General features: G+C 39.3%; 2 protein-coding genes across 2 annotated transcripts; both read right to left on the bottom strand.

The window, feature by feature from the left end:
• Nucleotides 1-844: 844 nt before the first annotated feature.
• On the bottom strand, nucleotides 845-2899 carry LOC148850175 (uncharacterized). The gene has a single exon (XM_088944164.1). The coding sequence runs from the start codon at nucleotides 2897-2899 to the stop codon at nucleotides 845-847; it is 2055 nt and encodes a 684-aa protein (XP_088800290.1).
• Nucleotides 2900-8558: 5659 nt separating this feature from the next.
• ARA12 (Subtilase family protein) lies at nucleotides 8559-12674 on the bottom strand. The gene has a single exon (XM_088945451.1). The coding sequence runs from the start codon at nucleotides 11091-11093 to the stop codon at nucleotides 8835-8837; it is 2259 nt and encodes a 752-aa protein (XP_088801577.1). The 5' UTR covers nucleotides 11094-12674; the 3' UTR covers nucleotides 8559-8834.
• Between the last annotated feature and the right edge of the window lie 12417 nt (nucleotides 12675-25091).

Genomic DNA, 25091 nt, shown 5'->3' with positions numbered 1-25091 from the left:
ATTTGCGGGTTTCAAAGGCGATGGGATGTCCTTCTTGCATCAAGACCCCGCCAATAGCAAAATCAGAAGCATCTGTGTGTAGCTCATACGGCTTGCTTGGGTTAGGCAAGTCGAGGACAGATTTTGCTGAGACAGTTCTCTTCAAATCATCAAAAGCTATTTGGCAACATTCATTCCAGGTCCACATACTAGTCTTCTTTAGTAAGTTGGTGAGGGCAGTGGCTCGTGCTGAGAATCCAGAGATGAATCTTCTATAGTAGTTCACGAGGCCGAGGAAGGAGCGAAGTTCGGTGACCCTGGTGGGCGGTACCCAATCTTGAATGGCCTTGACTTTAGCTGGATCCATACTGATTGTGCCGGCTCGGATTATATGACCGACGAAAGCCACCTCTTCTATGGTGAAAGAACATTTCTCCTTCTTAACAAATAGGTTGTTATCCCGCAAGACCTGTAAAACAGTGCGGAGGTGGTCAACATGTTCCTCTAGGGTTCTACTGTAGATCACAATATCATTAATATACACAACAACAAATTGGTCCAGGTAGGGATGAAATATTCTGTTCATCAATGTACAAAAGGTGGATGGAGCATTGGTAAGCCCAAAGGGCATGACACGAAATTCAAAGGACCCATAACGGGTAACACAAGCTGTTTTGTGTTTGTCTCCTTCGGCTATACGCACTTGATAGTACCCCGACCTCAGGTCTAGCTTGGTGAAGTACTTGGCCCTGCTGAGTTGGTCAAAGAGGTCGGCCACCAATGGTATGGGATATTTGTTCTTGATGGTGAGCTTGTTGAGAGCTCGGTAGTCAATACAGAGCCGAAGAGATCCATCATGCTTCTTCTAAAACAAGACTGGTGCTCCAAAAGGGGCCTTAGAAGGCTGAATCAATTCAGCATCCAACAACTCATTCAACTGTCTACGTAGCTTGGCCAGCTCAGGAGGAGACATTCTGTACGGCGGACGTGCCGGTGGTTTGGTTCCAGGCTCCAACTCAATCTTGTGGTCAACTTCTCTCCTTGGGGGAAGCTTCTTCGGCAATGTGGGAGGCATGACGTCCTGAAATTCTTCTAGTGCCATTGTAATCGCTGGCGGGATATGCTCGGTTGGTGGATCAGGCAGGTCGGAGTCCACCAATGTGGCTAGGTAAGTGGTCTCTCCTTTCCGCACTCCATCCTTGAGTTGCAATGCTGAGAGCATCTTGGGGGTGGACGTGGTATCTGGCACAACTGGAACCATGCAAGGAGCCTGATCTTCAAATATGCACACTTTGTTGAGGAAGGGCATGGGCACCGCCTTTACTTGAGTTAAGAAGTCCATGCCGAGAACAACCTGAAAATCATCCATGGGCACGACTGAGAGGTCTATCATCCCTTCCCAGTCACCAAGTTGCAAGACCACCCCATGAGCTACACCTTGTATGGGTTTGGCATTAGAGTTCACAGCCTTCAACCATCCGGCTTCCTTGGTAGGTGCAAGTTCTACTCGGGATGCCTCCTCCATAGAGATAAAGTTGTGGGTAGCACCAGTATCTACCATGGCTCTTGTGGGATTACCATTCAAGCGAATGTCTACATACATCAGTCCCTTCGGCTTGAACTTCGATGCTCCTTGTGGGCTCGTCTTTTTCTTCATTGCATTGAGTCTTCGTAGAGCCCCCATTCTTGTCTCCCCCGGTTCCTTCTCCTCCTCGCTATGCTCATCATCACTAAGCTTTGCAAGCAAGGCATTGAGCTTCCCCCGACTAGGACAATCCTTAGTCCAATGCTTTCCCTCACAGATGAAGCAAGGTGCCGGAGGTGTTCTCTTCACAAACTGGCCACCCCTGTATCCAGTGTCTCCTTCAGGTCTCCTGTAGAACTTGTAAGTGTTGGGTTTACTTGGCCCAGAGTCTCCCTTGGGCGCATAGTAAGGTTTCCTGTCACCTCCCATCTTGCCTACGCCCTGATATGAGTTGGGTTTGGGGCCGTCTTTGCTTGGTCGCCTGTTGTCTACCAGCTGTTCAGCAACGGCCATGGCTGTGGCGAGGTCCTTTACACATCGTCTCTGGAGTTCGAGCTCGGCCCATTGTTGTAGGCTGTCCATGAAGTTGAAGAGAAGGTCTTTGTCTGACATGTCCATGATCTCGAGCAATAGTGCGGAGAACTCCTTCACGTACTCATGCAATGAGCCTGTGTGTTTTAGGTTCTTGAGCTTCCGACGGGCTTGGTACTCCATGTTCTCTGGATAGAACTGGCGCTTTATCTCGCTCTTGAACACGGACCACGTATTAATGGAGCATAATCCTCGCTCCACATCGGCACATCTCCTGCACCACCATAACATAGCAACATCAGTAAGATACATAACAACAGTATGCACCTTGGCCGCCTCCTCGATGAGTTCGGCGGCAGTGAAATATTGTTCCATCTGCCAAAGGAAGTTGTCAAGCTCCCGGGCATCGCGGGTCCCTGCATATGAGGTAGGCTCGCGGACTTTGATCTTTGGAGGGGCTGGAGCAGCAGGTGTGCTGGTTGTACAGGCCATCAACCTCTTCAGAAGGGTCACTTCGCCCTTCAAGTCTTCAAGCTGGATCTGTAGGCACTTCACCAGGTCTTCTAGTGGGTTATCTGGCCTGTTGGAGCCGTCACCGGACTGGTCCTCCAATCTTTCCACGACCGATGCTACGGTCTCAAGGTTGATTTGAAGCTCGTCCACACGGTCACGAGTTTCGCCAACCACTGCTTCACAGCGCATGATGCGCTTCTCCATGGTCGCAAGCCTGTCAACTGACTTGTCACGCTTGCTATGCTTTGAGCTGACGCCTTTGTCCTTGGGAGAGCTACCTCTAGGCTCGTCCTCATCATAAACCCGTGAGACCCAATCCTGGATCTCCTCTCGCGTGTCACGATTCTTCATCCGGCTGGTGTTGTTGCGGGGCACGAAAGGGACTCGTTGCGCTTGACAACCGCTAGTGTCAACAGGCTCTGATACCAACTGTCACGGGGCTAATCGATGGGGCCCCGTGCGGCACACGATTGGGGTCGAGAAAGCCTACAAATACAAGCAACAACACACAAAAGGAAACAACAGTGCACACAAATTAGACAAAAGGCAGCTTGTATTGCATTAATCAGTGGTAAGCACAAGCACACAGTACAGTGTCGAGGGGATCTCATGCATAACCTTTACACGCTTATGAGCTCACTCGACTACCTACCTCCCCTCAAAGAGTACGTTAAGCTTTTGGGGGGTGTGACAAAAGGATACATCAAAATACTGTACATTCGTACAATATTTACATAATTGCCATGGGCATACCCCCTTACAAAAGAGTACAAGGACCCAACCCAAGACACTTAGATGGCGTGCTGATGGCATGCTGATGGCGCTGAAGGAGGTTGAATCGTCACATCTTGGCATGGGTAAGAACATGAAAATGCGAATGCCAAGCAGCAGCAGGAGATTGATATAAAGCAAATATTTTGTATTATTTTATATGTATTTATATTCTATACATTTGTATTTATATTCTTTCCTTAGGCTTAATTTGGAAAGAGTATAAATACAAATATGTACAGTACAAATGCATATAAAATAATATAAAATATAAGATTTTGCACTCTACAAATTTGCATTTGTACTCTTTTCAAATTGAGTCTTATTCAGTTTGGAAAGAGTACAAATACAAATATATAGAATGCAAAAGCATATTATTTTTATATATATATATATATATATATATATATATGCACTGTACATATTATTTATATTCCTTCCAAACTGAGCCTTAGGCTCCTCAACTCAATCTAACACAAGTTGCACTTGCATCGTTGCACCCCTATCTATTGTGGTTGTAACTTGTAACATCCAAATTCTTTCACACGTCATTGAAAGACAAAGTTATAAGACACTGAATGAATTCAACCGCTCCAGCCATTATTATGAAATTGACCCCGAGACTATTATAAAGCTCAAATGGTTTTGGTTAGAGAAACCACTCCTTCCGTTAAGTAATCTCTCATTGTACGTGGCCATAAAGAAATCACTGTTTTTTCTGATGCAAAAATAAATCTGGAAGAGCAGATAAGAAATGCTGAAGAAGTAATTTATTGGATGGAGAGATCAGTTGCAGATTTAGTAGAGTTTTATAACGTTATTTTTTATTTTTTATTTTTTTTTGTCGCTGGTTCGAAAAACAAACAAATCAAAACCAACTTATTTGAAAACAGATTGTTTCTTAAAATAAAATAAAAAAAAAAAAAAACAAAGTAACATGTTCTTGAATCTAAATTTGAAAACATGTTTTCTTTTGATTATTCAACATCATGCTACACAAGTCATATGATTTCTATACTAGAAAATTTGTTTTTGTTTTAAAAACCAATATTTTGTTGGTTTTAAAATCACATGTTTTTTTTAAATAAAACAACATTTATTTCCCTTTGGGCTCTGATAAGGGATGATTGGCCCTCGGCGTCACATGACCCAATGACCCAATGACCCAGTGATACGTGGCATTGGCCGCATGACACCTCAGCGCCATACAAGCGGTCATGAATCTTGCTAAGTTAAGGAGGCACATCCCCGAACTAGTCTGAGCAACTCTCATGCAGCCCCAGCACCATGGAACAACAGCTAGCAGCACCTCATGCAGGGCCGACCAGTTGTACCTTGTCAGTATCAATGCAAAGGACCTTGGCGTGAAAAACGACCTCCCCCAAGGACTTGACGAATTGACTGATGTCCAGGTAGAGACCTGGATGACGTGTTCACCGACCTCCTCTACATGCACCTTACCACTCCCAAGTCCTCCGAAAGTCAGCTCCCACAACGTCCACTCTAGAGACAAGTGGATAAGGCCTTATCACTTCACATGGCAGCCTAGTCCGCATGCAAAACCACCTCCAAGAACATCGGACCGGTGAGCCATTTCCTTTTGGAGATCTCAGACAGAGTGCGTGAAGCCCACGACAATCTTGAGCTTATATGTCCTCTTCCTCAGAAAATGTATGCACGATTTAGCTCTCAAGCATACTAGCTCTCTTGCTTTCTTGCAATTAAACATCCAATTTGCTAATTTAAGCATTAGAGTGACCACCCCAAGTAAAACAACCCGAACACTTTGCTTACTTCTCTCTTGCAGCTCGACCAAGCGACTTACTCAATCTAGTGTCCGAGCTATCCGCCAATCGAGAGCGCCAGATTGTGCACCATCAGGCTCAGTTTGGAAGGAGTACATATATAAATATGTATAGTGTAAATACATAAAAAATAATATAAAATAAAACAATTTATACTCTATATATTTGCATATGTACTCCTTCCAAACTGAACCTTCAAAATAAAAACAGAATTCAAAACATGTTTTTTGTTTTTATTTTCTGATGCTCCGAATCGGCGATTCCAAAAACAAATGAAAACAAACACATTCATATCATAGAACGCCCTCTTAGTGCACCAAAGAGCAAATGGGTGTAAAAATGTTTTCGCTCATAATGATCCGAATATACATGTAAGCATCAAGAGAATCAATATTTAAGTTGCCCGAGGCTGGCCTATATGTAAATATATTTTTAGCAGTAAGGAAATTTTGAGTTCGTCTTCTTGCCAAAAAGAAAAATTGTAACTTGGGCCCTCTTACTACTACTCAAAACGACCCTAAATTCTTGAATGTTTGCTAGAAGTCCTATTGCTTTATTGGAGGACAAGAAATATCTTGTCCTTGCGGTCATTTGATTTTATTCTACATTTTGCAAAGATGAGATTTTTTTTGGCTTTAATGCCAACCCTTGTCTTCGTGAGAAATAGAGGAAGTTTGTCCTTACTTATTCTTTTCCTTTACTTTCTTTTTCAGTTTCCCGGCTTTGGTATTGAAATTACTTTTAATTAAGGGTGTCAATGGACCAGTTTTGGATTGGATCCCATCCAGTTCAAAATCAATTTGGATGATTAAATGGAACAACAAGATATATTGGATTGGATCAATACAGTCCAAAATATTTATTAGATTGGATTGGACCTGGTCCATCCATAACAAATTTATATTGGATTGGGTTAGATTAAGCCAATATCTGATCCATTGATATAAGATAAGAATATGTGTCAATGGATCAGGTTTGGGTTGAAATCAAAATGAATTTGAATAGATTTGATGGTCCAGACATTGAAATGGACAGGTCCAAATTGGTCCTAAACATTCATTAGATTGGATTGGACTTGGTCCATTTATAATAGACTCACATTGGACTAGATGGGATTTGACCAATTTCAGACCAATTGACACCCCTACTTTTTACCTAGCCATCAGCAATCGATCAATTAACTTGATTTGATGGAATTTGTTAAACATTTCTAAAACCCTAAACTACACTTTTGACTCAAATTGACACAAAAAAAAACCTTAGCCTTTGGATCCAAAACTCACCTTCACTAGCAAGCAAATTGAAAGGGATGGTTGCAGCTAGAACGCCACTCCTTCAAGTGACGCATTTGTTAGCAAAGCATGCTACTTGCCTACTTGTATTCAGGATACCTATTCCTGGTTTAACGAGGCTCCTCAATTTGTTGTAAATAATAAGTATTACTAGAAGTTAGGTTTTGGTTGAAAAATTTAGATTTTGGGTGCCAATTTGGGTTTAAGTTTAGGTTCATATTGGGATTTGGGCAGAAGTTAGGTTTTGGTTGGCAATTTTCAGTCTTTGTGTCAATATGAGTTTAGGCTAAGATACATATTTAAAGTTGAGCAGAAGTTAGCTTTTGGTTGGCAAGTTTAGCTATTTGGCATCCATTTGGGTTTAGGCTAAGGTCAGTATTTATAGTTGGGCAAAAGTGATGTTTTGGTTGGCAAATATAGGTTTTTGTCATCAATTTCGGTTTAGGCTAAGGTCTATATTTAGAATTGAGCACAAGTTAGATTTTGGTTGGCAAATTTAGGTTTTCAGCATCAATTTGGGTTTGGGATAAGATCTATATTTAGAGATGACCATATATTGGCCCTTAACCTGATCCAATCTGTTTTATTTAGGTTATATTTGGTTTCAAGGAAAAGATATGGAAATGAAGGAAAATATAGGAAAACCTATACAATGTTTGTAAAGGTTTTACCTATCAATTTTATCAAAGACAAATGAGACTCAAGAAGGTTTTTATTTTATTTTATTTATTTTTCTAATCATTTAATTTAAAAATAAATAACTGAGACCACATCTCCGCCCCACAATGCCCCATAGCACATCCTCGTCGTGTATTGGGCTCATCTCCCAATGATGGTACCAGAACCGATGATATCATCATGGGAAATGCTCTCAATATGCAGCAAGGATGTGCTGTGGGGTGGAGATGTGAAATCTAAATAACTACATGTGTGAGGCACATGAGAGGAGAAGGAGATTCATGTAAGCTATGGTTCAAAAATGTATCATTTAAGAGAGAATGAAAAAACAATGATTCAACATAGTTTTTTATATATTTCTATTTCTTTACATATAAAATAATAAAAAATTAATTCTCTTCTTTTAGTTATTGAACTTTAAATTTATTCATTAGAGAAAAATGTCTTGCAATTCTACAAACAATACCTAAATAACATGGACTAAAAATCTCACGATTAATAGAAGGCTCAATTTGTTTTCCGTATATATTTAATTTGCATTTTAATGTAAATGGATGGGAGTACAACGTAAATTCTAGAATACTTTTGATTTGGATTTGACTGTTATTTGTTTTTGTGGGAAGTAAAATGGTGATATCCCTACAATATATGCACCACTTTTACTTTTCAGATTTGTACCACACACATGCAGAGATATTAGATAAAGTTCGCCGCCCAATTAAATGCTATGTGCTTTTGTGGTGGGTATGATACATCCAATGGACAAGAGTGAATACTGAATACCATCTATACGATGGTAAGATATTAGTGTCGGATTGATCATTTTCAGCCAGGCAAGAAATTTAGGTTTGAGTCTTAAGTTTAATGTTCAGATCCGGCCCAAGCCAGGCCCACAAATTTCAAAGTAGATTTTGACCCTGCATTTTGGGCCCGGCCTAGGCCCAGGCCCAGGCCCTTTTATATAGAATTGGAATATGATGATGCAAAGACATGATAGGGAAGAACTTACAACCAAATGACCAATCAACCGACATTATAAAAATAAAAACCAATCAGTGGATTTTCACCAAAATTTACAAGGATTGTGATTGACCAAAAGTTCAAAACCATTCCAGTATGATGTCTTTCCAGCATCATACATTTTCCCTTTTTATATGTGTTATTTTATAACCGAGAAGTTAATGATAATTTGATAATATAAATATTACAATCGAGATTATCGATGTAATAATATTTATATTGTTTTTAACGAAGTTAATATTTATATTGATAAACTCGATATGAGTGGATTTTACATCAATTTTCGGTGTTTAATTATATATTTATATTCCATCCAAACGCTTATAAATTGAACCGAAGTATAAATGTATAATATAACACCGGTCTATTATTTACACAGCGAACAAACTCAGCCTAAGTTTAAGGGATACGGACCGGTTAGACCGTGAGAGCACCGTCGAACACTCCGATTTCGTGTATCTCCAAGAATCCATTCTACACATGCATTAATAATTTACAATGTACACCTTTGATGACTTGAGCAAGAAACCAACCACCCCTTCCTTTTTTTTGGATGGTTTTTCATGATCTCTTTTTCTCAGAGAACAACTTCGAACACTACAACCGGCTTTTTTTTGCCGGAAAACAAAATACAAAACATAAATTTAACTTAAGCCCTACTTATCGGCTAGTCATTTGCAGAGAGTTTTTCTTTCCTTCTGCTCCTTGTTTCATTAGCAATCACATCCAACTAAAAGCAGTAGGACTACCCACAATGTGCTTCCCATCCGACCACTCGAGACGAGCGAAGCTTGTCGTCCCCGATGGCATCGAACCACCACTAAACGTCACCGTAAATGTCTTCTTCTCATTTGGCTGACTGAAACTCAACGTATCCGGCTCAACCAAGATCTTCACGGTCTCCGTTTGCGAAGACACGGATACCTTATAGGTGCCCGGAGTGCCCACGTTCGTCAGCGTCCGGGTGTACTTCACCGTGGTGGCTCCACCCTGTGTGAAGGAGACCGCAAACGAAGGGTAGTTCAGATCAGTAACGCTGTATTTCTTGCTCTCGTCGCACGTGAAGTTTCTCTTAGCTAGGCTACCAATCTGCAATGAAGTGTACTTTAATGCGCAGAGGAAATCCAGATAATCGTCGACGGTGATGTCGTAGACGAGGCCGGGATCGAGAGCTGCCACAGGATCTACGTGTCCGGCTCCGTGGTCGAACGGCGTTGATGGTTTTCCGGTGGCAACGTCTTGTATCTTTTCGCTGCTTTTATATGTGGTGTAGGATGTTGTCATGAGAGCAGACTTTATCGCCGCGGGGCTCCATTCCGGGTGCGCTGCCTTGAGGAGAGCCGCGAGGCCGCTTACGTGCGGGCACGACATCGACGTCCCAGATATGATGTTAAAACCCACGCGTCTCGAATCCACAGCTAAACCCGTGGGTCCTACTGCACCTGACCAGCCAGCTAAGATGTTCACACCAGGAGCGATTAGGTCAGGTTTGAGTATCTCCGGTGTAATCGAGTTCGGTCCTCGGGAGCTAAACGCCGCCACCACCGGTGACGGTTGAATCCCCAACTTCGTTCCCCCGAAGATTATCGTTGCCGTCGGGTTAGGATCAGAGAAGAGATAATTCTTTATCATATCCCCCGTCTTCTGTCCCACTGCAGTCGCCGGCAACAGATGCGCGTCAGCCACCAGCTCTTCCCCATTCGCCGCCGTATTCGCTAAAATCATGCCTGCACCACCAGCTTGTTTTACCACAGAGCCTTTTTGCACCCTAGCATTAACCCCTCGATCACATAAGACCATCTTTCCAGCGACCTTCTCCGGTATTAAGGTACCGATCATGCACAGGTTCCCATTTGTGACATTGGTGGCGTTACCGGCGTAGACGAATGTTAGTTGCGAATCAGGTAACGGTTTCCCACCATACAGCGACACGCCTGAGAAGTTCTTTCCGTTTCCCAGACTCACGTATGCCGGGAAATCACGGTCCAATGTGCCCGCACCAACCGTGGTTATCCACGGTGCTACGTTGGACAAGCTGTAAGAACTCGGACCAGCATTTCCGGCCGAGCAAGAGACCAGAATTCCTCGCTCCATCGCCGTAAAAGCTCCTATGGCCACACTGTCCCTGAAATAATCTGACATTCCGCCGCCAAGAGACATCGATAAAACGTTAACGCCATCATCGACGGCTTTATCCATCGCGGCCAAGATATCGGCGCTGAAGCAACCGCCAATCCAGCAGACCTTGTATACAGCAACTCTTGCATGTGTAGCCATCCCACGCGCCGCACCGGCAGCATAACCAAAAAGGCTGGCACCGTCGACGACTGACCCAGCTGCCGTGGTCGATGTATGGGTGCCGTGACCATCGTCGTCCCTCGGTGACCTGGATTCCTTTGTTTCATCAATGGGACCCAATGTGGCCTCGTACCCTCTTGAGAAAAATCGAGCGCCGATTAGTTTCCGGTTACAGTTGGACGCATTGAAATTCTTACCAACCTCGCATTCACCTTTCCAACCACTGGGTATGGGCCCGAGCCCCTTGTCGTCGAAGCTCAGGCTTTCGGGCCACACCCCGGTGTCCAAGACTCCGACGACAACCTCACTGGCCGAGTCAGACAGGGGGAACAGCCCATCGTTCTTGTCTAATCCGAGGAACTCAGGTGTCCGAGTTGTATGAAGCTCGTATCTGACTTCAGGTAATACGAGGAGAATCCCCGGTCGGCCCTCGAGTAATTTGGCTTCTTCGTCCGTGAGCCGAGTGGAGAAACCATGGATGACGTTGTTGTATGTATAGAGCATTTCGGCCGAGTCGGACACAGATTTCAGAGAGGAGTCGTACCAGTGAGTGTGCTCTTCGAAACTCACCGGCATTTGGAACTTGGCCATATGAACGATATAGGTATTCTTCTCCGCTGCCATGGAGAGGTGGCAGAGAGCCAGTAGCAGAGCGAGGAATAGAAACTTGAGCATCCTCATCTTCTCCTTCTCTGCGCGCTCCCTGAGATTGAGAGACCAGGGAAGGGAATGGAGGAGGAAGCTTTTGCAATGCGTGGCTTTAAAAATAAAAAATAAAGCGTCGACGATTAATCAAGAGATGTGAAGCATGGATCTGGACCAACTAGCGAGCAGTAGAGAGAGAACCAGATAAGCGTGGGGACGGTGGTAGTTGTCGGTTCCTTGAATAATTGCGTTCGGACAAAAAGAGAGACAGCTTGATGGGGGGAGATATTAGCTTTCGTCACGTGCTTTCAGGCCTTTACCCTCGAGATTCTCCCTTGCTCTCTGTTCTGGATATTAGCTTTTCAGAAAGAAGGGTAGATAAAAAGCCAAAGGGTAATGTAAAGTCCTCCGTCTGCCACTCGCACCGTCGACTGTCCTTCACTCTTCCAGTTCACACTCCCAGTCCCCCCACTACCACTGGTATAACAGTAACTTTGGTAGACCAAGGAGAGAGTCTACCGTCTATGGTGGGGGGTTGGGGTTATGATGCGACGCCACTCGGCTCATCTTATAAGCCTGGGCAGATGATTATAGGCCAGTGCCAGACTGTCTGAATTGGTCCAATTGGTCTATTAGGACGGAATACATATACTCACAGGATGGCTACAAACACTATATCAGATTATCAGGATTTAGGAGTCAAGAGCGTGAACTCTGTCCGTCAGAGCGATCGCCGATGCTTTGGGAAGCGCACCAAGAAGTGAATATTCAGATATGCAATCAGTCCGTCGATCGTCACGGGCTACTTGTAAGCGTGTACAAGACGTGGAGGTTCTACCCGCCAACCAACAGTATTTTTTTTTTTTTTTTCAATTTTGAGGAATAAGAAGGGAAAAATCAGAGCAGAGTGTCATGACTCTTGAGATGTTTATCTTTTGTGGGGAAGTTCAACACTTCAACGTCTGTAATAAGGTTATTTAATCATTTTAACTGCGAGAGGCGTGGCTTAGAAGTTGGAACACCCATCGCTCACGGGCACGGCTTAGAAAGAGAGACCAATTTATTGTAAGGTGTTCGTTCGTGAATTGTTGATGTTGAACCACTTCTCTTTCTCTGGTTGTATTTCCTATGAATATGGATCCCATGTATTATTATAATGAAGAAAAATCAACACAACACTATCTTCTATAGTTCTATTGGGAAAGGGAATGGGAGATCCATAGTCAATTAGTCATAGAGAATGAAATTAGTTGTTGGAGTTTCAATTTTCAAAACCTTGATCAGAGAACAGGCTTTCACTAATTTTATTATTATAGGTGGTTATGAATCACAGAAACTGGAATCATTCAACTGTTGGCAGAAAAAGATTAGCCAACACTTGCACAAAACCAATACAGTTGCTCGCTCACCAATTTTTTCTTAAGGCTGAGTTTGGAAGGAGTAGAAATGCAAATATGTACCTTATACTTTGTATGTATTTATGTTGTATATATTTGCATTTGTATGCCTAATACACTGATATTTCTAATTTCTCAAAATAACAACGAAAAAAATACCATGGCAAAGAAGATGAATGTGTTTTTTGGTAAGCAACAAAGAGGATCTATTTAATGTGTTCTATATATTTAAAATACAGTTGCCATTTATATCTTTCCTTAAATCCCATATGGACAAAGCTTTGGAGTTCCGGATCTTTGTTTTGAGAGTTTCAGAATTCAGATTGTTGAGTTTAATCTCTGTTGAAGGCAAGTGTCCCTCCTTTTGGCGTTTTATTGATTGTCTTCACCACTTGTAAAGGGCTCTCGAGGATCTTATTCCTAGTGTTCAGCATTACTCTTTTTTTCCTTGTTTTTTATTTTATGTTTTGAACTTCTTGCTCATTGTTTTTGTTTTTGTTTGGATTTTAAGTTTTTCTTTTAAGTTTACCTTGCAAGAGCACCCCTTCCCAATACCCTTAGAATTTTGTGAATTAAAAAAAGAACAAACAAACAAACATTGGGATATACCTTCAAAAGAAAAACAAACAAACAAACAAACATGGTGATACTTAAATTCACCTCTAACCAATTAAGTTTCCTTTTTATTAGGAAATAAGGCCTCATTTGCTTTTCGGTAAGTTAATAATTTGGGTAAATGTAATTATCTGGGTAAGTTTTTCCTAAGAAACACTTACCTTGGTAAGTGTATTTTCCTATTCAAGTGTTAGCAACTTTCCCCTATGTGGGAATGTTATTTACCCACCTAGGAGATGGGCATCACTTTCCTGGGTAAGTGATACCTAGGAAAACAAAGCTCCGTTTGGTTTGTGGGAAGATTTGGGTGGGATGGGATGGGATGGGATGGGAAAGTGTAAAAATTTACACTTCCATTGTTTGGTTTTATATATAAGAAAATAAATGGGAAAAGCACTATGACAAAGAAGAGAGGAGAGAAGAAGGAAGGGGAGGTAGCAAATCTGGGTTCGAACGGGGAAGGTAGCAGATCTGGGTTCGAAAGGGGAGCTAGCAGAAGAAGAAGAAGCCATCATTGCTGCTCTGCTTCTGGGTTCGAACGGGGAAGGCAGCAGATCTGGGTTTGAAAGGAGAGGTAGTAGAAGAAGAAGAAGGAGAAGTTGCCACTGCTACTCTGCTTCTAGGTTCGAAAGGAGGTAGCAGATCTGGGTTCAAAAGGGGAAGTAGAAGAAGAAAGATTTGGGTTCGAAAAGGGGAAGTAGCATAACTGGGTTCAAGAGAGCTACCACCACTACTCTACTTCTGAGTTCGAACGGAGGTAGCAAATATGGGTTCGAAAGCCGCCGCCACTGCATTACTCTACTTTTGTAACAATGATTTCTCAAAATTTTTGACCAGGTTCACACGGTTTTGGTGCAACCCCAAATCCAAGATTTTGGGATCTGACATCCCACATTTTTCTCATCCCATCCCTCTATTTCCCTAAAAACAAATGAGAAAAAAGGGAATATTTTTGGAATATTCTCTTTTTCTCATCCCCATCCCACATACCAAACAGTGCCTAAACTTTCCCTAGCCCCCACATAAAACTGAAAAAACAACATGGGATTCTTGGTCAATGGGAACCAAAACCCCATTGACCAACTTTCTCCCCTCTCCAAACCCAAAAAAAGAACTTCCCCTTGTAACTACTAATCACCTATATGATCAAATAGGCATAATGTTGTAAGCACGTTCAATGAGCACTTATAAGTTAGAAAATTTCTAGCCTACCCTTGAAAAAGAGTAAAAACCACTTTTCACATTTATCATAATATTTACCAAATGCTCATTGAACGTGCCTACTAAACCTGGTCCCTGTAATCACTCCCTTATAGAACACATGCATCTTTTGACACCAGCCAGTGCACCACAAGGTCTCTACAATTAGCATATTATTTCTTAAAAAGTTTTATATTTTCCAATGATTAAAAAATTATTTACCTAATAGGAATATTGTATTAACTAAGGTTTTTAAAGCCGACCCAGAGAACGAATCGGTCAGGGGTTCGGTTCCCGGGTCGAGCGGTCAAACCATTCAAATCAAACAATTAGCCCGTTCTGACAAGAAAGTAAAAAAATAAAATAAAAAATGGTCAAAACAATTGAATGGTTTGAACAGTTCAATCTTCTAGATCAATTGTTTGCTGACCAAATCAACATTTTTTTGCAAAATTTCGGTTTTGAGAAAAAATGGAACCGATCATCTGATCGGTTCCTGGTTTTTTCAGTCTGACCGTCCGGCCCAATCCGATTTTGAAAGCCATGGTATTAACTACCCGCTCAGTTTCCACATTGTAGGTTATGTAATAAACTTATTGAATACATATTTGTTTACATTTATGATAAATGTAATTTTATTTTTGAATTTAATTTTATATTTTTAACAATAATTTGTGGACCATCAAGCAACTCATGCAATTTTCCCCAAATTTATTCAACTTTTTATTCTTTAGGATAATTTTAATGGAGTTTTCGTAACGGAGAAAGCTAGTCTGCACACAATTGCATGGGTGTATGCAATGGACCCATGAGGCCAATTGCTATTACTATAACATGGGGCTTTAATGGAGTTTTCAAGTTGCTATTAGCTTATTACTATAACATGGGTCTATGCAATGGAGTCGAGTTAGTAGCGTTCTCCATAGAATTGGCATGAGACTATGATGTACTATTAGTCAATTGCTTTCATTTCAGTACCGTGAGGCAAAAGATTTTAACTAGTGATAATTGAATATTTAATATTGTTATTATATCTTTAAATTGTGAAACATGAACTAATCAAACTATGAAAGTAAATAAACCATGTGATAAGGTAATACATCAAATATTAGGAATGCATCGTAGTTGGATTCCTATAAGCTCAAAATGATACCAAAAGTATAAAACCATTGAACTAGTTCTGTCACTAACAAGAAGCTTGAAATAAAATACCAACATTCGATTACAGAGGCCATTAATCAATGTTGGTCTCTGCTGTTTGGGGTTTGTTGGATATAGACCCAATCTTATAAACTTTACAGTATTCTTCTTCTTCTTCTTTACAAAAATCAAGAGAAATATCGGCTTCTTTACATAGTATAGATTATCATTATATTCTTCTTCGTTGATTTTAATGGGTTTTAGTGGTTAAATTTAACTCAGGAAAGACTGTGAGATTTTATTTTTCCTTTTTCTTTTATTACGGATTATAGTTAATGGGTTAGTTGTCGGCAGTATGTAGCTAGAAATGATGAAGGCGTGAAAGTTAAAGTGATATTATTGTTCAAGAAGGTTGTCACTAAAGATTTTGGTCTGTTAAGTTGGTAAAGAAAAAGAAAGAATAACCTTCTCTCATTTCTTTGATGCTTTTTACTGTTCCTTAGGGCTGTCAATGTCATTGGGTCGGGTACACCCAAGAGAACCGCATGGAACCGGCCCAATTATTATCTCATAAGATTTGAGACTCACACCTCTAAGGAGTGAGCAAAAAGACTGACCACTCATTAGAAGGATACACAGATTACGAAATCTTAAAGCACGATCTACCAGAGCATTATAGATTCATGGGTACGTGGTGTTTTGTGGAATCTTTTTTTCTCACGAACACGACGGTCTGTGGATTCAGTGTGGCAGTTATATAAGCCCAATAGGCCCACCAAGATAAAAGCAAGATTGCACGCTGCCAACGAAAAGAAAATGATGTACTCACAGATTCCAACCCAACTAACTGTTCTGTATGGCTTTACTTTGTAAAATTCACCGAGTCACCGAAATTACGATGCCCACCATTGAAAAACACTTGCATTTAAAAGCTAGTTGCGGTGCACCATCATCGATTAATAAGCGCTGTTTTCCCCATAACGATAAAAGGGAAAGGCTTCGCTTTCCCACACACTGGAGGGACGTGAACGTGGACCCCACCGACTTTCGTCTACATTTTCGTCTGAATTATTATTAGGCCATGCGAGTTGGCAGAACAGAAACAAACAGATGGGCTCCATTGCCAGTTATTGAAAGTTTTGTCCATTTCCTATGGCTTTGGAATCTTTTGGTTCCTCCTCACCAAATTCAATTTCCTCTCAAGTGTGGTTGAGAGATTGGCCGTGCACCTACACTTAAAAATAGGCCCTGTTTGGGATAGCTTCTGTGTTTGGGTGAGCTGCTTTGATTGAACACCCATTTTTCAAATAAATTATTCAAAGTAATTTCATGTAACAGTCATACATTCGAAATGCCAAAAGCCACATCCCCAAAACCCTCCCAACTAGGCATTAATTCATGGTTTTCAAAACTGGACCGGACCAGAAAAACTAGGAACCGGTCAGGTGATCGGTTCCATTTTCCCCAAAAACCAGATTCCTCCCCAAAATCATTGATTTTGGTCAGCGAGCCGCTGAACCGGGCGGTTAACCATTTGAACGGTTTTGGTCATTTTTTTATTGTTTTGAATTTTTTTGTTAGAACGGGTCGAGCATTCGGTTCGAACAGTCAAATCGTTCAACCCGGTAACCAGACCCCTGACCAGCTCAATCATCAGGTCGGTTTTAAAAACCATGCACTTATTTGTTTGGGCTGTAAATGGTATCTATTTGTATTCAATCCAATTAAGGGTGATAAAAAATCAATACATTTGTATGTGGTTCGATTTAATTCAAATTATATATGATATGGTTCAATTTAATTCAAATTATATATAATTGATTTTACTATTGTATCTTTTTATTAAAAAATCAAAGTTTCAACTTTCAAGTTTCATACAAGTTATTTTCAATTAATTTTGTTTGTGATATATAATATCGAAGTAACTTTTTGTTCATTATTGATAATATATAACATTTGATCATTTTAAGTTTAATTTAGGGAAAACTCCCAATTAGCACTTTGTACTTTGGGTCTAGTGTCACATTGGTTCTTGAACTTTAAAATGCGAAAATTCAGTACCCAAACTTTCAAAATGTGTCAATTTAGTACCTACCATTAACCAGTTGTTAACTAGCTTTTAAGTGGTATTTGAAAAGACACAAATGCTCTCTGAGTGTCATTTAATTTTCTTTACCAACCATCCAAACGTTGGCAAAAAATTAACAATAAAAAATCCTTGCTTCTTCTATTCAAGAAAGTTGGAGACACATCTCAATAGACATTTTGGACCCCAATTTTTTTGAATAAAAGAGGCAAGGATTTAGGACTGTTAATTTTTTGTCAATATTTGGATGATTGATAAAGAAAATTAGATGACACACAAAGGGCATTTGTGTCTTTTTCTAATAAATTTAACAACTACTTAATGATAGGTACTGAATTGACATGATTTAAAAGTTCAGGGACCAAATTGGCATTGGGCACAAAGTACAAGGTACTAATCAGGAATTTTACCTTTAATTTATTAATGTTAATCAATACCCAAATGAATTGCAAATTCATTTCAAAGTCTGATACAAATCCAATGAATACGATTTGGTTCGAATCTAAATATATAAACAAATCAAATTTGGATCTACCTGCATTCAATCCAATCGGTTTGCAGAACTCTATAAGAGTATATATAATTTTCTATAATTTACACTAAGAGCAAAGGATCGGATGCCTCTTTTAAGTGTTGGAAATTCACACCAATGTGTATTGTCAGGCAAGTTGTTTATTAGAGGTAAAGCCACTGAATCTGAGCTCAGTCCAGATCGAATGCAGAATTTCATGGAGTTCTAGAGTAAAAACAAATGATAGTTCTGATTTGACTACTTAAGAGCACCTTACCACTACAAAACTCCAATAAATCAATTCGATGGTTAAACTGCCAAAAACTTGATTAAGCTTAGAATCTGTCTCATTTCCTTTTATAATGAGCTTCAAATTTAGGGTGAGATCAGGCGGCAACCTCCCATGAGCAGCTACCAGAGAGAATGCAAGTTTTTGGCCCTAGGCTGCTTCAATGGTGGGCCATCGGCCCAAAACATCATCTCCTTATTAATTAATTTAGCCTTGATTGAGCAGGGAGTCATAATATAACAATGATTGTCATGGGTTGTCAACTAATCTCAATTATTTAAAAGGTTTTGTTCTGTACACGAGTATATAAAAGGTCTGTTACTGTTGTTTGATTGATTTCGTCCTTCAAATGTCAATTGTGTTGATTAGGATTGACGTCCGACATCGACATGTTTATGAAAGCCAAGTTTGGGCTCCACCATCACAATAATGCTTTTGATCAGGCTTTTAAATAGGACGAAATAGAATCTGGCCCAATAATATTTACCCAGAGAGAGAGAGAGAGAATCTGGCCTAATGCCGTATTACTCCCGACCAAGCTCCAATTGGTCCGTTAATGAAAGCAAAGTTTTGGGCTTGGCAGGTCCATTCCAATTTCCAGTTGGATACATGATGTGGGTATTGTTGTTCTCTCTCACTATATAATTCTTGGTAGTCTGTCTATGCCTTTATATTTGACGTCACATTCAGACCTCAAGTCTCAACACCCTGTTCCCACAAAAAGGGAAAAAAGAAAATGATAGATTAAAAATAAAATCATGGCCCCTGTTTATTCCAATATTTTTAACCCGTAGCTGATCCATTAGGTCGGACCAGTTCACCAGACCCTTAAACCATTAGATCAGCCTAACTGTTTAACCCAATACAAATATCCACAGTGCAAACCTTTTTATTTAATGGATGTATAGTATAAATCTTATATACTTATATTTTTAAACCTTGTATTTGTGCGCACCATATTTATATATATTTGTACTCTTTCGGTCTTTCCCCATTGAGCCTAAATCTCTTTTTCAAGATCTTTTAACTGTTCCCGATTTCCTACAGTTTTATTTTTGTAATATTCAGTTTTTTATATTTTCATTCATGATTTATGACTAAACCGTTTAACCACAAGGCCGACAACCCAGATAAAAAAAAATCGAGGCGCTTTCGGTCAAAGATGTGTTCTTATCTTCTGTAGTAACAATGATGTGTAATCTCTAGGATTCCGTTAGGCGTTAGCCGCACTTTGCCCTGATCCACCGAAAATCCGGTCCAGTTCCCAGTAAACAGTAAATTGCCAGGTATCGTCGTCAACGTTGATCGATCACCGTCCCAAGGATGTCGCATGTGCTTGCGTATTGTTTCGTGTGTCGGTCATTTTGTCGACCACCTCCGGGACAGCACTAGGAGATATAGCTGTAACACACATTTCGTTTCACTAAATAGAAAAAGATAAACAGATCAACTGAACAACAAACGCAACGTGCGCCAAAATTTGTGGGATCTAACGCTGTTTCTAGACGATGCATGCGTTTATCTGTGGAGGTTGTAGGTTCCACATCGCCCACTGCCACTCACTCAACATCGATCTGTCACTTGTCAACTTTTACACAATATGGAAAAGAAGAAGATGGTATAGTTGCGTGGATTGGCTTTCATGGAAAATGGGGTCAATAGAAGTCTATAGAACAATTAAGCCATATAGTCGTGATAACTAAATCCTGTTTAATTCTTTTAACCCCAGAAAGAACTAAAGAGATCTGAAGACAAATTAGTAGTATTTGTAAAGATTTGAAAAGGAAAAATGATAAGTTAAATTGATGAGCTCTTTCCCATCTGTTTTTTCACTCTAACATAGGGCGTTTGAGAGGGGAAAGTTGGTTAATCAAAAAATTCATCTTCTTTTTTGTGAGAATTATAAATTTTTTTTTAAGTATCCATCCATCCTCCTCGTGAATAAATAGATTTGGGATCTTCTGCCAACAAAATCAACATCATCTCACACCGCATATTAGGGTTGTTCACAGGTTGGATTGAGTCGGTTTATTGAGGTTTTTCCAATCGATTCAACTTAGTCGGATTATCTGAGATGGAAACTGAAACCGACCTGGTCGGTTTGAGTCAGTTTGGATCGGTTTGGTTCAGTTTCGGCTCTAACTTCATCCATGCCCCCCCATGGCCCATGTGCCTGTGTGGTGCAAGTTTGGGTTGTCAGATATTTCAGTTTTTATGTAAAATTGAAATATCTTTATTTAGCAGTTTTAAATATAAAATATATTTAAATTAAAGTCAAAATATATATTTAAATAGATTAGGTCAATTTAATTTAAAATCGAAATATATAATTAAATAGTTAAATAGGAATTAAGTCGGTTCAGTTCGGGTCGATTCCGGTTTTCACACAAGAAAACCGAAACTGACCTAAACCATCGGTTTATGAATTTGTACAACCCGAAACCGACCGATGTTGATGAAAACCAGACCAATTCAAGTTGGGTCGATCCAGGTTGATCGGTTTGGTCGGGTTGAGCCTTCTTATGAACAGCCCTACCGCATATCGTAACTTAAAACTGAGACCCACCATAAAATGATCATTATTTTATTTATCTAAAAAATTAATAAAAAACATAAATAAATACATTTGCGAGAATAAAAATTTTACCAAATAATGAACGGGGTGTAAGTATCCGATATGGGAGCGTGCTGGTCTGAATCTACCATGAAATATCGATGACGTTGTGAGGCTGTGACCTGTGAACTACAAACTTTAATGTCTCCTTCAAAGCTCATAGTTCAAACTTCAAAGTTCAAACCATTTGGGTCAGTTCTTTGATGCCTAACACATCTTAGGTCCAGCCTGGATTTCGATTCTAACATGCAGAAATATAATAACTTGGGTCCTGCAGAGATCCTGATCACTGCCAACCCAAGAGGGTTAACCTAGAACTAACTAGAACTAGAAATAGACTCATTTGGAAAATTTCAGCCATTTGATCACACAATATACATCTTGGGAGTTGGGACAGATTAATTTACCATTGACCAGCTAAACAAGGGTTAAAAAAATTGCAGAGTAGTTTTAAAAAGCATTAATTTCGTTCATCGTTATCAGGATGAATTTGTGGAAAGAAACAACTTCAATATTGCCGCAATACCTCGATTGAATAAAGCAAACTCTTTTCTTTTATGTACACTGTTAATGCCACATGCAAAGCATGTGGAATTAATGAAAGAGGGTTCTGCCCATGAAAGGGATAAATGGATTTGCATTGACTATTGTCAATTTGTGATTCAAACTTGCATTATCAACTCTTTTTGGAGACACCACGAGTCGAGGCCCAGGCCCACAATACCTCCATCTTTCTTTTGTATTTTCGGAAATTATTAGGTTAATAAATAATAGTTTTCCATTGTTCCACTTTATAAGGTGAATTAAAAAAGTTGGAGTTTCAACAATATCTGAAGAAATATAAATAGTAGACTTGTTGAGGATAAAAACATAACATAAATGCACAGGGATGGATGACCCCATTCTTCTTATATTTCCAAAATTTATATTTAATGTGCTATTTATTCTGAGGGTAAATTGTACATAGGAGAACCAATTATTATAATCATAAATAGTACTGTTGTATTTATTTGAAATAACCAAATACTAACGAAAGCAAATTCCCTTAATGTAACTTCATTTGCACTAACGCAAATGCAAGGGAGTACAAATCAGACGGGTGTAAATTCTGATTCATTTTTACTTTGAGCTTTATTTTACTTTGTTTCAGACTTTATTTTACTTCATTTACACAATAAACAAACAAAAAAAAAGTAAAATTTAAAGCAGAAATAAATCAGAATTTGATACACTTTATCTGCATTATCATATATATGAGTTTGCATATAAAAGAAGAAATTAATGGTTTATGTTGAGTGAACAACTCTAACAGGCAATGACATCAAAATTAATTGGATAAAAGATGTAAACCTCCCCTCCCCTGAGATTTCACCTGAATACTGAAACATCCCCTCATTTTTTAAAATGGAAGTGACATCAGCAGAAAAAACTTCCCATCTGTTAACTTTGCATCCATATCTATTAGCATGTGGCATTTTGTGTGGTTTAAGCTTTCTGAGAATCCCAGTTTTGCCCTTTATTACCTTTTAGCTTAGTTTGTTATGTCTTGACAAAAATCTTCCCTCACTGAGAAAAAAGGTAAGATTGAAAAGATATCGGTCGCCAGGGTCTAGCAGCTTTGTATAGCGGAGTGGATAATGTAGGTTCCAATCTGATTCTGTCTGGGACTTTATGTAGTTTGAGTTTGGATAGGTTCTTCGATCTTCAGCATCAAAGACTGCTCAAAACCACAAATAGGTTAGAAAAAGTATGGACCAACAGAAAAAACAATGAACATCCTAAGCTACATACAATTGAACAATAGATGGATAAAAGAAAAGACTCACCTTATAAAAAAAAATCGGTCTAATTTGTTATGACCAAGAAATCGGCCATTGATAAGAATAATCTTCAAAACTGAAAACGGAGAAATCAATGATGACCAGAGATACAAAATCGTTGATGATAGTTTTCTATCAAAATTAATTCAATTATATAATTGAGCTAATAATGAAATGTTTATCTAGAGGCTTATAAACTAACCTGTTGAGGGACACCAACACAAGCAATTGTCTCATAGGTTTTCATCCGTGTTAATTTAACGTGTTTTGAAAATTTAAAAAATATTTAAAGGCAAATGAATCTTTTTATTGATTCTGTTAGATATAACCTCGTGGCCCCCTACCTTGCAAGGTTTAAGTCTTAGGGGAAGTTTTAGTATTTATAAAAAAATTTTGGGAGAGGTTTAAGTCCTTTAAGCTTAGTTTGGAAGGAGTATAAATACAAACATATACAGTGCAAATATATTCAAAATAATACAAAACATAAGGTTCTGTACTCTGCATATGTCTAATTATACTACTTCCAAACTGAGCCTTACCCAAATTAATTTCAATTGACCCATCGATCAGCCCAGGCGGAAATCTTACCATTGATTGGTCAAAGCTCTGAATCACTGGATGTGGTGTTCACAGGGTATTTGCAGGCTTTTGCTGTCAAGGAAATCTCGTGTCGATTTATTGTGGGTCAAGAGATGTAGGCAGCGATTAGAGCAACGACAATTTAAAAATGATCAAAGAGCAAACAATCTATGGATGGAAGAAGATTTCAAATTAGTATAGATTGCATCGACAGTGTCAATTATGCACCACGGACATTATCCTTGAACGTACAATTCGTTTCAATGTTTTATTTTCCTTCTCTAAGTCTACTTTCTGATAATTGTAGCTTTGATTGCGAGTCTGCAAATTGTAAAGTATTTTGTATTGAATCGTTTTATTTATTTATTTATTTTATTTATTTTTTCTGCGTACTTTCTGAAAATTTATATTACCCTGCATTTTTACATGGTTGGTATGTTATGATGCGATAGACTGCTAAGAATCCTGATGAAGAAACTTTCCTCTCGATGCTAGCATTAACAATTTAGAACTGTCAAGAAGTGACTAATTGATACCCTGTTTAAGTAGAATAGTGTTTGACGTCAAGTTGGAGAGAAATGCATTAATCCTCATCAGAGAAGGCTGGAAGAGATGAATCTTTAAGTTTGACAAAGCCTTTAAAAGGAAAAAAAAATTAAATACCTACCTACTAAAAGAAATCTTGAACTGATGAAACTGTAATTCAAAAACTTGTTAACCTAGAAAGAGAATCACATCATTAAATTGTCGCATTAAAGTCCGGAGACCAAAGTGGCACGAGGAATTTTCCCATTTAAATACCTACCTACTAGTGCATGGTCTCTTTTATTATGCTTGGGTGTTCAGAAAGAGAGAAATCAGAGTTTTTTTTTTTTTGACACTGAGAAATCTTCAATTTGAATTTGTGGGATGAGTGTCAGATTTTGGCCCTTTTAAAAGAAAGGAATTGTGTTTCAATTGGATGGCTGTTTTGGGTGGTGATAGGTTGCGGAATCTTTTGGAAGCTGGTGTTATTGTTTCCCTTTTATGTTCATCTTTATATGCATACCTCTATAATTTTTTTTTCATTCTCACAAAAAAAAAAAGACTTTAGTCAAGCTACAGACTTGAAATAATTCTTTCGCATTCCACATAATTTAGCCTCCAGATGCATGCAAATCTTTGGTGAGAACTGGCCTAAGTGGATATATCATCATTGCCAGTCTATGTATATCTTCTTTTCGATGTTTATCAATTCATCTAATTGGAAGTTCTAGGATGCATGGTTTTTCTTGAATATTAATGGAATATCAGTGAATAATGGTTCTGTATCTAAGAGGGAAACAGATTCCTGAGCCAAAACTGTTTGGCATTCTATATTGGTGCAAAGAATCTGTTTAAAGCATATGGATTGTATGAGACTTGAAGTACATCAAAGCTTTACACTGGGTTTAAGCCATTAACCTTTGTATACATATCCTGGACAATGAAGGTAACTGGAAGCCGAAGTAGTGCTCAAAGTCAAAACCAACTCCTGAAGTTTGTCATTTGGGGTCTCCATCCAGAACAAGGATCATGAAGATAGGTTGTCATATACGTGGAGAAGTTTGTCTGTTCAACTGTATCACCTTTGGCTTCAAAATATTATGCATTCAAGTGAGAAGGTTCTGATTCAATTGATTGTTACTGAATATTTTTCCCAGCTGCACCTCAGGTTTGAAAGCTAGATGAGGGATTATAATGTTTCAACTCCCCATGATGCGATCCAAAGGAAGACTATTAGGGGCCATTGTTTGGTATAATG

Source organism: Nelumbo lutea, chromosome 5 (assembly GCF_056320005.1).
Source record: "Nelumbo lutea isolate HS-2025 chromosome 5, American lotus-T2T, whole genome shotgun sequence".
NCBI classification, from domain to species: Eukaryota; Viridiplantae; Streptophyta; class Magnoliopsida; order Proteales; family Nelumbonaceae; genus Nelumbo; species Nelumbo lutea.
The sequence above is the reverse complement of the archived record's forward strand: the minus strand, read 5'-3'. Positions and strand labels throughout refer to the sequence as shown.

Excerpts from the sequence above, each read along its gene's own strand:
- LOC148850175 (XM_088944164.1), bottom strand. The coding sequence starts at position 2,899 with ATGAAGAATCGTGACACGCGAGAGGAGATCCAGGATTGGGTCTCACGG.
- ARA12 (XM_088945451.1), bottom strand. The coding sequence starts at position 11,093 with ATGAGGATGCTCAAGTTTCTATTCCTCGCTCTGCTACTGGCTCTCTGC.